This window comes from Spermophilus citellus (genome assembly GCF_964194105.1).
Source record: "Spermophilus citellus genome assembly, chromosome: 4".
Taxonomy (NCBI): domain Eukaryota; kingdom Metazoa; phylum Chordata; class Mammalia; order Rodentia; family Sciuridae; genus Spermophilus; species Spermophilus citellus.
Window position 1 is genome coordinate 128,889,264 of NC_138185.1, and position 14,231 is coordinate 128,903,494.

General features: G+C 34.2%; 1 protein-coding gene across 1 annotated transcript in view; it reads right to left on the reverse strand.

Moving 5' to 3' along the window:
• Window positions 1-2,237: 2,237 nt before the first annotated feature.
• Window positions 2,238-14,231, reverse strand: part of AP4E1 (adaptor related protein complex 4 subunit epsilon 1) — a 63,979-nt gene continuing 51,985 nt past the window's right edge. The window contains exons 18-21 of the mRNA XM_081292590.1: window positions 11,990-12,544; window positions 8,354-8,544; window positions 6,550-6,707; window positions 2,238-5,297 (exon numbers count right to left, since the gene is read on the reverse strand). Of these exons, the coding sequence (XP_081148716.1) occupies window positions 5,137-5,297; window positions 6,550-6,707; window positions 8,354-8,544; window positions 11,990-12,544 (1,065 nt within the window). The 3' untranslated portion in view covers window positions 2,238-5,136. The remainder of the gene's footprint in view (window positions 5,298-6,549; window positions 6,708-8,353; window positions 8,545-11,989; window positions 12,545-14,231) is intronic.

A 14,231-nucleotide genomic window follows, 5' to 3' on the forward strand; every position in this document is an offset into this window, starting at 1 on the left:
GAACATTCTCAAACAGGAAAAAAAAAAAAATCTAGATACAGACGTTACACCCTTCACAAAAATTAACTCAAAATGGATCACAAACCTAAAAGTAAAATGAAAAACTATAAAACTCAACAGAATATAACATAGGAGAAAGTCTATATATTTGGTAATGAGTTTTTAGATACAACACCAAGGCATGATACATGAAAGAAACAATAAGCTGGGTTTAAGTAAAATTAAACATTTCTGCTCTACAAAAGGCTATCAAAAAGACAATCAGATTGAGAGAAAATATGGACAAAGACACATCTGATAAAGGAGACTGTCACCCAAAATGTACAAAGAGCTCAAACTTAATAATAAGAAATGGCTAAAATGGGCCAACGACCATAATAGGCTATCACCAAAGATATAGATCATACATAAGCACACAAAAAGATGATTGACATATTATGTCATAAGGGAAATGGAAAATAAAATGAGACATCACATACACTTATTAGAATAGCCAAAATTCAAACAACTGATACCACCAAATGCTGACAAGGCAAGTAATAAAAACTTTAGTTCATTGTTGTTGGGAATGCAAGATGGCATAGCCACTTTGGAATAGAGTTTGGCAGTTTGTCACAAAACTAAACATACTTTTACCATACAATCCAGCAGTTTTGTTCTTTACTATTACTCAAGGATTGAAAACACATGTTCAAATAAAAATCTACACACAGATTTTTATAGCAACTTTATTCAAAACTGATAAAACTTGGAAACAAACAAAATGTTCTTCAGTAGGTGAGGTGAGTGGATTAAAAAGCTGTGGTACATCCAGACAATGGATTTTTTTAGCACCAAAAAATTAATGAGCAATCAAACCATGAAAAGACATGTGAAGAAACTAAAATGCATACTATTATGTGAAAGAAATGATCTGAAGGGGCTGGGGATGTGGCTCAAGCGGTAGCGCGCTCGCCTGGCATGCGCGCGGCCTGGGTTCGATCCTCAGCACCACATACAAACAAAAATGTTGTGTCTGCCGAGAACTAAAATAAATAAATAAATAAATTCTTTCTCTCTCTCTCTCTCTCTCTCTCTCTCTCTCTCTCTCTCTCTCTCTCTCTCCCCCCTTTCCTCTCTTTAAAAAAAAAAAAAAAAAAAAGAAATGATCTGAAAAAACTATACATACTTTGTGACTCCAACTATATGACATTGTGGAAAACGCAAAACTGTGAGAGATGGAGCACAGGAAATTTTTAGGGCAGTGAAAATACTTTGTATGATACCATAATGATGGATATATGTTGTTATACAATTATTGAAACCTACAGAAAATATGCCAAAGGTGAATCCTAATGTAGAGGATAGACCTTGGGTGATAATGTGTCAAGGCAGGTTGATCAACTGTATCACTCTATTGGCAGGTGTTGACAATGGGGAAAGCTTTAAAAGTCAGGAGAGGGTTATGGGAAATCTCTATACCACCATCCTCTCAATTTTGCTGTGGAAATTAACTTCTCTAACATTAAATAATAAGCTTTATTTTAAAAAAAAACGTACATGCTCACATTTGCATGCACGCATGTGCGTGCACACACACACACACACACACACACACTCCTAAAAAAAAAAAACTGTTTAAATCTCATTATGCAAACACATAAACAAATTAACTATCATGCAATCATTAACCCTGACCCATTTTCTTTTCATTTACAACAGTGGGCAGGGTACATTTAAACTTCTTTTTTCTTTAGTACACAAAAGATAGAGCTTCAAGTTTTTTCCTGCTATACAGTGTAGCCAACAAGAGGCATAAATCAATGGATTTAAACTCCATTTCTAATCTAGCTTTGTGCTTTAGGATACACAATGAAGAGATGGCTAGGACACTCAGATTCTTTGGTTAATAAGTTTCTAACTGATTTACTTGTATTTTACATATTGAAGTGTCCATAAAGAAAGGGCAACTTTAAATGCTGTGGCCAGCCTAGGATGAAAGAAGGGATATAGACAAACATCCTGAGAATCAGTCCACACTCTAATCTGTCTGAAGCCCAGTATCATCATACTGAAGAGTTATTTTTATTTTTTAGGTTCTTTGGAGGCTGTTATTAGTAACTATTGTTTTCATCCCACTCTAATTACTTCTGGTTTGTTTGTTTGTTTTTCTTGCTGATGCCTACCAAATCACTTATCAGATAGATAATTCAGCTATTTAAATAATGAAGAACATATAGACCAAAGAAAAGTATAGATCACTTAGTATTTATTATGTTTAACTGAACTTTTTTAAATTACAGAATTCAACTCCAAAATAAGGTAATAAATGGCTCTTAAATTGTTATTCACTTGGGTTTTTCCTAAAATTTTAACACAGCAAAACACCTTAAAGACACATGAATACGTTCTTTGTACTTCCAGTGGCTTATAATCATGAGACAAAGACCATGTTTATCCATAAAAAAATTAGACAAACAGCTCAATATTTTAAAATATTAATGACATGAAATAAAAATAAAGAAAAAATAAAAACAATATACTGCAGGTCTACCACAATTGTTTTGGTAAATGACAATAGAATCTTGTTTAAAATAATGCTCCTTTGCAGAGCATATGCTGTGCTTGGTATGCTTGGCACATTAGCACTTGGTAACTGCTCAGCCTCCCCCTGTAGTTTCTTGAGCAGGACCCTAATTCAGGGTCCACTTTCAAACCCTGAGCCTCTCATCTGCCTGAATCCCCAAGAACCCTTCTGATGGGAGTCTCACCCTTCTTCTTCCACAGCCTCTTAAGGCTTTCCTGTCTTTCCTTATTTTTTTCCAGGTTCAAACTAGATGCTATTTCTAATCTCAGCAATTCAAATAGCTGAGTATCCCTCCCACAGCTCTTATCTCAGATGTTGTCCTTTCACTGACTAAATTATGGCTATAACATAAAGAGACTGACTCTATCCACAAAAATCATTTTCCCTATTTTATGATCACATCCCCTATAATGCAAAAAAGATTGATGATGCCTGATTTAGAACTTAAAAACATTCAATGAGTTTAGGTAGAATATATACTGATCTAAAGTCATTTAATATCTAATCTTTTCTATTATTGTTATTTGCTTTTAAAAATCATAAAAATATAAAAATTGTAAACATTCTCTAAACATTTCAGTAGAAACCCTATTACTCTGCTTTTTATTTAGAGAGTTCAAAAAGAACAAAAGTAATACCATGTTCTTTTTGGCAAAATCCTGCTCCAACTCCTAGACCTACCATCATTATACATTTCCCAACACTAGACAGCTCTGTATGCTAAGCATGTCGCATGACAACTGCTGCTGCCGCTCCTGAACACAACCTGCAACAGAGCAGCAGAAAACTGATTGTAATCTCTCCCTGAGAGCTGTTCACATGCTCCCTAGCATCTTACCCTTATCACTCCATACCTGACCCAGCCTCAGGAACCATGCAAACATATATAAGTTAGGACACAAAAAATTGGAGCACCTCCTGCACAAAAGGCTGCATTACTTGCAAAGTGGTAGCATTTCCTTTCTATTTGTCAAAAAAACAAAAAGGATCAGGTAAGGTATAGGGGATGCTGCTGACAGGCAGGAACAAAGAAGAGACTGATGAGGCTAACTACCAGTGTTCACCACAACCCCAGAGTCAGCACATTCCCCTCATTATGACAGTGCTGAACAAATCTGATCTTCTATTCAAAAGGAAGAACTGATCATGCAGGAAATTCCAGTCACTTATTGCTCTTCTAGCAAGGTTTTACTGCATGTTTTTAAGAGTGAAATTAATAAGATGTTACATCTAAATGAATAACTTAAACATTAATTTTAAAAAATAGTTTTTGCTTTTGTTCTACACACAAATGACTAATGAAATCTATCAGCTCTGGGGAATCCCCTCAGCATCTTTACCAGATATGGTTGATGAGATCATCTAAAACCAGAATGCCCGACCTGGGTGATAAAAGTACCACTTCTCAGAGTATTAATGCAATGACTTAAAACTGTATTACCTGAATAGTCTCCACGGTGAAGTGTCAGAAAAAGTGAAACAATAAATATTTTCCACAGCACCATAGGTTTTATAAAATACTACTTCAGTAAATGTACAATCTCAAGATTTTGGTCCATCATTCATACTAGTCACAACCTCTTTTACTGATAACAATTCTGACAGAGGCCATATAGGCACACTATAACATGAAAATGATTATATTTTACTGAAGAACCTATATGATATACTTAGCTGGTCACTGCTTTAGCTATATCCATTGAGTACTAGTGGACTCAAAGGCCAGGAAAGATGAGTTTCACCATTTATACTCTAGTCACAAATTCTGATTTGCCACAAGGACCTAAATGGTAACTGACTAAGATATTTGTTATACCAAAAAGTCTTTATATTGTTTGCTTTCATATTGTGCTCTCTGGGTTTTGTTTCTATATGATAATACTTTGTAAATGGCTGAGTTTTAAAAATAAGAATACAATGATTCTCTTTAAATTTTAAAATAAGCACAAAAGGAAAACAGACTGATTTTATAGCCAAATAATCTGGAATTATGTTTAACAAGTTAATAATAGTAAAAAATATGAGACTGAATTTCCCCAATATCCAGCATGCTTGTGTATCTCCTACATGTGCTATACCAACTGACATAAGCAAAACATAACTGAAAGTATCAATTTATCTACCAACAAACACACTGCATTGCAAAGCCAAATATTAATTAGGTTTGGGATTATCAATTTCATGTCTCCCCTCCATTAATGCAGAGAACCAAGTCTTGTCTTTACTATAAATTAGCTAAAGCTAGAGTAACTTACTATAAAATTATTTGTAACAAAATAAATATTTTCAATCCCTCTACACTAAATGATATATAAATCATTAGCATTTTATAATATTAGATTAGGTCACTTTTGGGGACACAAACATACTGTACAATCCTGAGTAAAAGGTTAGGGATACAGTTTCTTGGGGATCTTTCTTGACCAGAAATCAAAAAGAAAATACATAAACCACAACTTGTAATAATCCCCATTTGCATTAAAAGTACCATGAGTTCTTTTTACTTTGGTAAATAAGTTTATATATGTAAACCATGTATCTTGATAGAGTAAAATTAAGCAGAGCTTCTGCTAGGATCCCTCCATCACCTTTTGACACTGATATGATAAATAGTCCGGAAGAGCAGAGCAAGAGGATCTGAACCACAGAGCTATTACATTAGTATGAACTCGGCAATGCAGTAAGCAGGGAATGGATGGGAGCATCTGACAGGCCAATAGCCCTTCATTGCCTAAAATAAAACAAAAATGAAAAATTTTTTTAATATAAAAGGACTTAAATGGACATTTCTCCCAAGAAGATACACAAATGAGCAATGAGACACAAAAAGATGCTCAACATCACTCATTACTAGGAAAATATAAATCAAATCTAAAATGAGATATTACTTCAGATCTAATGGATGGCAATTATTTTTTTAAAAAAATAACAAGTGTTGATAAAGATGTAGAAAAACTGGAACCCCTATGTATTGCTAATGGAAATGTAAAATGGTACGGTTGCTATGAAGATGATGTGGTGATTCCTCAAAAAATTAAATATGGATAGCTGGTCCTATAATCTCTGTTACTCAAGAAATTAAGGCAAGAGGATCACAAGTTTAAGGCCAGGCTGGGCAATTCAGCTAGACCCTGTCTAAAATAAAAATTTAAAAAAGAAAAGAAAGCAGGAGGTATCCGTGGTAAAGCACTTGCCTAGCAAGTGCAAAGCCCCAGGTTTAATCCCTAGTACAGGAAGGCAGGCAGGCAGGCAGCAGGCAGGCATGCATATGGAATTCACATGTGATCCAGCAATACCACTCTTGCTATATAACCAAAAGAACTGAAAATAGGGACATGAACAGATATCTCTACATCTATGTTCATAGCAGCATTATTCATAAAAATCAAAAAAGAAAATAACCCATGTGTACACTAACAAATGAAATAATAAAAATGAGGTATATTCATGTAGTAGAATAGTATTCAAAACCAAGAAGGAAAGAAATTCTGACATATGCAACTATATGAATTAAGCTTGAAGACATTATGCTAAGTGAAATAAGCCAGATACAAAGGACAAATATTATATGACTCTGTTAATCTAATATATCTAAAGTAGTCAAATTCATAAAGTCATAAAGCAGAATGGTAGTTGCCAGGGACTGAAGAAGGAAGGGGAAATGGGGAATTAATGTTTAATGAATACAGTTTCAGTTGGGGAATATTAAAAAGTTCTAGAGATGGATGTCAGATGGTTGCATAACAATGTGAATGTACTTAATGCCACTGAACTTATAAATTTAAAAATGGATAAAATAGTAAATTTTATGTTATGTGAATTTTTCAATAAAAAATTTCTAATGCAATCTAAAAAACACACTCATCTGAAAACCCTCATAATAGTAAATAAAACTCCAAGCAATCTGACACTTGAACGACTTGAGTTCTGATTATAAGAAAGCTCCTATAAACACAAGATTGCCTTTACATAATTCTACGAACCTATAATGTCAATAACATGAAGTCTCAGTTTCTGTTGCAGTGTTTTTAGGGCAGAAGGCAGAGCAGCTTGAGATTCTGATGTTTTTATATTTTGCTTCACATCATTTGCAAAGGATAACCAGAGTTTGCCAAAGTCTTCAGTTGAGATTTTTAATGGTCTGAAAATAATTTTTAAAATTAGATTTGTGTGCATTAGAATAAAATTCTTCTAAACACATTTTTAAAAACTCATGGAAATAAAATATAATCACTATAAATCTGGGTCCCACAAAATTTATGTTTTTAAACCAAATATAATTAGAATGCTTACTGTCATCCTCCACCTAATGAAAACACTGAAAGCAGAAGATATTATTAAATTGCAAATGTCTTTTCAATAAACCACTTGATTTTCTCTTTTTCTGGATATTAGTCATTCCAGTAAAATTTTACCAAGTAATTTCATGAATCATTCAAATATAAAATAAAACCTTTCTTTCGAGTACTCTTTTGTTTGGGGTTGATGTGATATTCTAACAAAGCCAGGTAAAAGAGTATGAATACAAAGATATAGTGTCTTAACTAAATTAGACCAAGAAAAAGAATTTAAACAAATATGGTTTTAAAAATAGTTATGAGGGGCTGGAGTTGTGGCTCAGTGGTAGAGTGCTTGCCTAGCATGCATGAGGCATTAGGTTCTATCCCGGGCACCACAAAAAAAAAATAAAACAAATAAAGTTATTGTGTCCATCTACAACCAAAAAAATTTTTAAAAAATAGTTATGACACTAAAGATAATATAGTTAACAATGGGTTTCTTAGGGGATGGGATTATTATTGGAAACTTTCACTTTCAACTTATATTTTTCCATGGCATTTGAATTTTCATAAGCATTGATTTTACATTTAAGGGGAAAAAAAGATACTTTTAAAGATACAGAGGATTTTATCAGTTTCTACCAAACAACTGTTTGTGTGACACATATTGTACTTCTTCTTACTAATGTTCATCATGAAAAATACTTTCACAGTCCCAGAATAGAAGATCTTCTAAGGCTAGATTTTACCTTATACAACACCATGCACATAAACCCTCTTTGAAAGATTGATAAACAAATTTTTTATTAAAAAATTTTAAGGAACGGACAAAAATTATAGCAGTGTAACATAACTGGATGCGTGGAGATTAAAAAATTGTATGAATATTCACAGGCATTCTGCATTCTTGGTTCAGGCAGCCTTCATTTTTGAAAACATTAAAAAACAGTATATTTATAAAACTAAATTAGAGAAGAAGAGCTAAGAAACTATTTTCAATTATTTTAATAAATCTATACACTGCCTAATATAACACAAATGCTATGTTAATAAACTTTAATAACTGTGTTGGGTAATTTTCTTACCAATCTCTAGAGCTTAACAAACTGACTTTATGAAAAACTGATTAAATGAATGAAATACAAATGAAATTTTAAAAGCCTAAAAAGTCATGCAGAATCTATGACATTATTCCAGTTTAGATATTACTTCCTTTCAGAAGTTTCTCAAGATCACCAACCAACCCCAACCTAAATCAGATGTCACAGTATAATCTCTCATTATGCCATTTGTTTTCTCTTAACAGCACAAGTCATAATAACATATATTTATGTGATTGTTCAATGTCTCCTCCCTACACTAAAAGCACTCTGAAGATAGGGGCTGTGTTCAGTTTTTAATTGTTCTATTGCCCAGCATTTAGTTTAGTGCCTCCGTCTAGGGGAAAAAAAGCCTAAAAAATATTTGCTGAAAGAATGACTAAATTAACATTCCAGAAAATACTTACCTAATGAAATCTAACAGTGATAAATTTATGGAAAATTCCAGCTGAATAGAATGAGTATCCATCAATTGATAATTTATAAAGCCAGAAAGATTTCCTTCTGTAAAAGGCTTTTCCAACTGTACACTGTATTGAAAGTTTCTGGTGCTTTCTGCTTCCATTACAGGCAAACAACATCCAAGTTGTTCAGTGATCTTTAAATAAAAGTAATAAAAGTATTAAAATAAGGATCAATACCTCTATTATATGAACATCAATTTTCTATTTAATTGAAATGGTAAAAAAGATACTAATGTAAGAAGCTAATAAACTACATTATGAAGATGACTGACAACACACTAGCATAGTACTATACAGGCCAAGATTATGTTCACAAGCAGCATTACAGTTAAAACCCAGGTATAATTTTTTTGTCTTTTTTTTAAATTTTTTTTTATTGATTATTTAAAGCATTACATAGCTCATGATATATCTTTCATACATATGACTCAAATTGTGTTTTGAACTCCCATTTTCACCCCAAATACAGATTGCAGAATCACATCTGTTACATATTCACATTTTTACATAATGCCATATTAGTGACTGTTGTATTCTGCTACCTTTCCTATCCCCTACTATCCCCCCTCCCCTCCCCTCCCATCTTCCCTCTCTACCTACCCTGCTGTTGTTCAATTCTCTCCCTTTTTTTTCCCTCCCCCTTGCCCCTCATAACCTCTTATAATTTTATGTATCATTGAAGGTCTCCTACCATTTCCATATGCTTTCCCTTCTCTCTCCATTTCTCTCCCCCCATTCGTCTTTGTTTACTGTAGTCTTTTCCTCATGCTCTTCCTTCCTGTTCTGTTCTTAGTTGTTCTCTTTATATCAAAGCAGACATTTGGCATTTGTTTTTTAGGGCTTGGCTAGCTTCGCTCAGCATAATCTGCTCTAATGCCATCCATTTCCCTGAAAATTCTATGATTTTGTCATTTCTTAGTGCTGCATAATACTCCATTGTGTATAGATGCCACATTTTTTTTATCCATTCATCTATTGAGGGGCATCTAGATTGGTTCCACAGTCTAGCTATTGTGAATTGTGCCGCTATAATCATTGATGCAGCCGTATCCCTATAGAGCGCTTTTTTAAGGTCCTCAGGGAATAGTCCGAGAAGTGCGATAGCTGGGACAAATGGTGGATCCATTCCCAGCTTTCCCAGGAATCTCCATACTGCTTTCCAAATTGGCCTCACCATTTTGCAGCCCCACCAGCAGTGTACAAGTGTACCCTTTTCCCCACATCCCCGCCAACACTTGTTGTTGTTTGACTTCATAATGGCTGCCAATCTTACTGGAGTGAGATGGTATCTTAGGGTGGTTTTGATTTGCATTTCTCTGATTGCTAGAGATGGTGAGCAAAAGAGTACTAAATTCTAGTCTGGTGGCTCTCAATCCTGGCTGGGCCCAGATTCTTTTTTTTTTTTTTTTTTTTTCAAGTATTGTGGATTGAACTCAGGGCCTCATGCATACCAGGCAAGCATTCTACCACTAAGCTATATTCCTAGCTGCTGGCACCAGATTTTTAAAGCTGGAAGAGTTCTTAAAATAACAATAATACAGATTTCTTACATTCTCATTCTCTACACTTACTCAAGCTGGTAGGGTTCAGGCAACCGGAATAGGTTTTATCTTGGGTTTTATTTTATTTTTTTTTCATATTCCACTAGTGATTCAAATGTACATCTACAGTCAAGAACTTCTGCCCTGGTCAGTGGATCAGACCATACCTCTTTCAACCCATTCTAACTCATAGAGGAAACTGGGTCAGTTTTGTGGAAGACAGATATACTGGTCAAACTTCACTGCAACTCCACCAAGGACATCTATACGCTAATGCAAGTAAACATACTTCCAGAAATCACAATGGTAGTCTTTTGGAGCTGCAGAAGCAACAGAACAGTTGCCTGAACACTCAGTAAGAAGTAATACATAAGTAAAGGAAAAAAAGTAGATAGTAAACACTATATTCTTACTCTTTGATGTTTAGTTTTGTTTTATTAAATCTATGAATTTGATAAGAGTAAATGAAATTGTATAGTAGTTTTGATTTGCATTTCTCCAAATACTAGGAATTTTGAACATTTTTTCATATATTTGTTGATCGACTGTATATTTTCTTCTGAAAAGTGTCTGTTCAGAACCCTACTCTAAGATTTTATCTCATGCCAGTCAGAATGACAGTTATCAAGAATACAAACAACAATAAAGTGTTGGCAAGGATATAGGGGAAAAGGTACACTCATACATTGCTGGTGGCACTGCAAATTGGTGCAGCCAATCTGGAAAGCAGTATGGAGATTCCTTAGAAAACTTGGAATGGAACCACCATTTGACCCAGCTATTCCACTCTTCAGTCTTTACCCAAAGAACTTCAAATCAGCATGTTAAGTGATGCATCCACATTGATGTTTATAGCTGCTCAATTCACAATATCTAAACTGTGGAATGAACCTAGATGCCCTTCAATAGATGAATGGATAAAGAAACTGTGTTGTATATACACAATGGAATATTACTCAGCATTAAAAGAGAATAAAATTATGGCATTTGCAGGTAAATGGATGGAGTTGGAGAATATGATGCTAAGCGAAACAAGTCCATCCCCAAAAAACAAAAGCCAATGTTCTCTCTGATAAGTGGATGCTGGGGGTGGTCGGAATGGAAAAAATAGAGGAATTTTGATTGAGCAAAGGGGAGGGAGAGGAGGGGAGGAGACATGGGGGCAGGAAAGATGGTGAAATGAGATGGATATCATTTACCCTAGGTACATGTATGACCACACATATGGTGCAACTCTACATATTATACAACCAGAGAAATGAAAAGTTGTGCTCCATTTGTGTACAATGAATCAAAATGCATTCTACTGTCATATATACCTAATTAGATAAATAAATTAATTAATTTAAAAATTAGTGTTGATGAGGCTAGAGTTGTGACTCAGTGGTAGGGCACTTGCCTAGCATGTGTGAGGCACTAGGGTTCAATTCTCAGCACCACATATAAGCAAAATAAATAAAGGTCCAACAATAACTAATAAAAAAATTTTTAAAGTATTGAAAAAAATTACAAAAAGAGTAAATGAGATATTTAAAGAGTGCAGGAAGAAAGAACCACAAAATATATATTGAAAATAATTTTTTAAAAAATTTTCATGTGCCATTTATTGCTGTATCACTTATAGATATTAACTCGTTTAATCCTCACAATAACAGGCATATACTGTTAACAAAAGGAAGCTGAGGCACAAAACTGCTAAATGTCTTGATCATGTAACACAGATAACAATAAGCTGTAGAAGCAAGATCTAAGTCAAGCAGTATGAGTCAAAAGCCTACATTCTTTGCTGTGCTTTATCTAAACTCGCTTTGTTTCTATGGCCTTTCCCAATAAAATCATTATTATGCTTCCTTGTCTCTTTTGAATATTTTGTCCCTACTCAGAACAATAAAAAAATTATCACATCTCTTACCTGTTTTTATTAAAGAGGTAAGAAGGATGTGGACAAAATTTACAAACCATCAGACAAGCCAACAGCAGAAACACTAAGTAAGCACTATCCATTTAAGGTAGAATGATAAAACATTTATTGTCTTACCTTGAAATTTTCTGCAGGAAAAATTTCTAAGTTAGCACTTTTCAATTCGGAGCCACTCTTACTAGCAACTGACCAGACCATTAACAAACAATCATCTTTCCAAATCTTGTAAGAAGATATTGATACAGCTTCATTATTACAGACCTCCATAAGATTTGAATGCATGTACTCAGTAGTTTCTTCCAACAAAGAAGAAGCTAAAGATATTCCTTTGGCAACTGAAGCTGCAGTAGATGGAGGAGGATGAAAAATTTCCATGTCATTATCAGCAAACAAAGAAGGTGCAGACAGGCTGCAATCTGAGAGTTTCTCAACCAAGGGCAGTTCTGTGAGAGACTCAGAATCCAAAAGTTGTGAGCTGAAAGAAAATTTCTTGAATTCTTTGTCTTCTTTCCCTTGCAAAGTATTCAAGTAATTATTTTCACAGGTCACCTTTGATAAAGAACTAAGGGAAGAACAGGTCACACTATGAGCACTGGTTGTTTCTTCACTTTGGGCTTCCTTGCCTTTTGATTTCCTTCTGAACTTGTGAGACACTGTGTCTGCTTTTCCCAGCTACAAAAATAAAACATAATAATAATATAAAAAAATATTTTACTAGTCATGAGTTTTAAAGATTCTTCTATAATTTCAGGTGAGTAATTTACTCACTTGCTAAAATTCTATCTAAAGCATAGATTAACAAAAAAAAAAATCAGAGATGAATAAAATGTTAAGCCCTAAAATTGTGACAGCTACATAACTTTAAACTATTAGTTAAACCTTGTTTCTCATTAAAAACATAAAATTAGAAAAAGAAATAAGGTCAAAAAGTCAGTCATGAACAATTCCTAAAAACTTGCTAGATTTCAGAATATTCAAAATAATTGTATAAATTAATAATTGTGAGAAACTCAGCACCCCCACACACACACACATACCTTTTTTCCCCAGAGTTGTCTTGCAGAAGCCTAAGTTACCCTCAATAAAAGGATGTTCCAAACCCTGATTTAGTAATCTATAATAATTGTGATTTCACAGTCAATGAGTTAATAAACAGGGAAGAAAAGCTGATTTTACCTGAAGAATCAAATGGCAGAGGCTGACTGAAAAACTCAGCAGGAAAAAATTCTGTAACTGATTAGCAATGTTTGCCACAGACTGAGAAGACAGCAATGGCAAACTGATCTAACCCTGAGGAATGGTCTAAAAATCTATTTAAGGACAATCATGGTATAAGTGTATATTGGCCTCTAGAACCTAGAATTAGTCAGCAGACTAGCAGTGTTCTCAGTGTCTCCATGCTCCTGGGGGCTTCAACACTGCATGTGAAGGTAGCTCTTCACATGATTCTAATTAACCAGAATTTTACTTCCCTTTTCATACTTTCTCTATCCCTCTCAAGCCCCAACACCTTCCAATTCTCAACAGATTGAGTTTATTTCATATCTCCCAATTGAGAAGTTGTCAAAGAAGAACATTCCATTAACACACACACACACACACACACAAAAAAAAAAAAAAAAACAGAGGGGAAATGGAAGAAGGGAGGAAGTGAGGAAAAATTTTCCATTTTTGGTAGTTATGGGATTCAAATTAGATGTATATTAGATTACCTGACACTGTCCCTCAGGTCACTCTGTTCCTTTTTTTGTTTGTTTGTGTCTAATGCTTTCTTCTGCACTGTCAATCTGCTATTAATTAGAAGCTATAGAAGCCAGAGGGCATCATCATTACAATACATAAAAAGCATAGCACTGTATGTCCAGACAAAAACGTCTTAAAAATAAAAGTGAAATAAAAAAGGTGAAGCCGAAAAAGTAAACTTTGATGCTTACAATAACATGAAAAAAAAAAAAAAACAAAACTTACAATAGACCACAGGCCTACAAATAAGAACTAATTAAAATAGAATACATGACAATGGCTCCGGAGACTGAGACAGGAAGGTGAGTTCAAGGTTAGACTCAGCAAAAGCAAGGTGCTAAGCAACTCAGTGATACCCTGTCTCTAAATAAAATACAAACCAAGGCTGGGGATGTGGCTCACTGATTAAGTGCCCCTGCTTTCAATCCCCGGTACAAAAAAAAAAAAAAAAAAAAAGGATGACATGAATATTTATTTAACTAAGAGCTTTAAACATTAGAAAAAAAAAAAACTGCTGAAGAAAAGCAGTCATCAATCAGGTATGATACAGTAAGAGCATATCCAGTTAGTCCCAATCCTGTCTGCTTTCTGCTAGCAACACGGAAAAGGTTGGGGT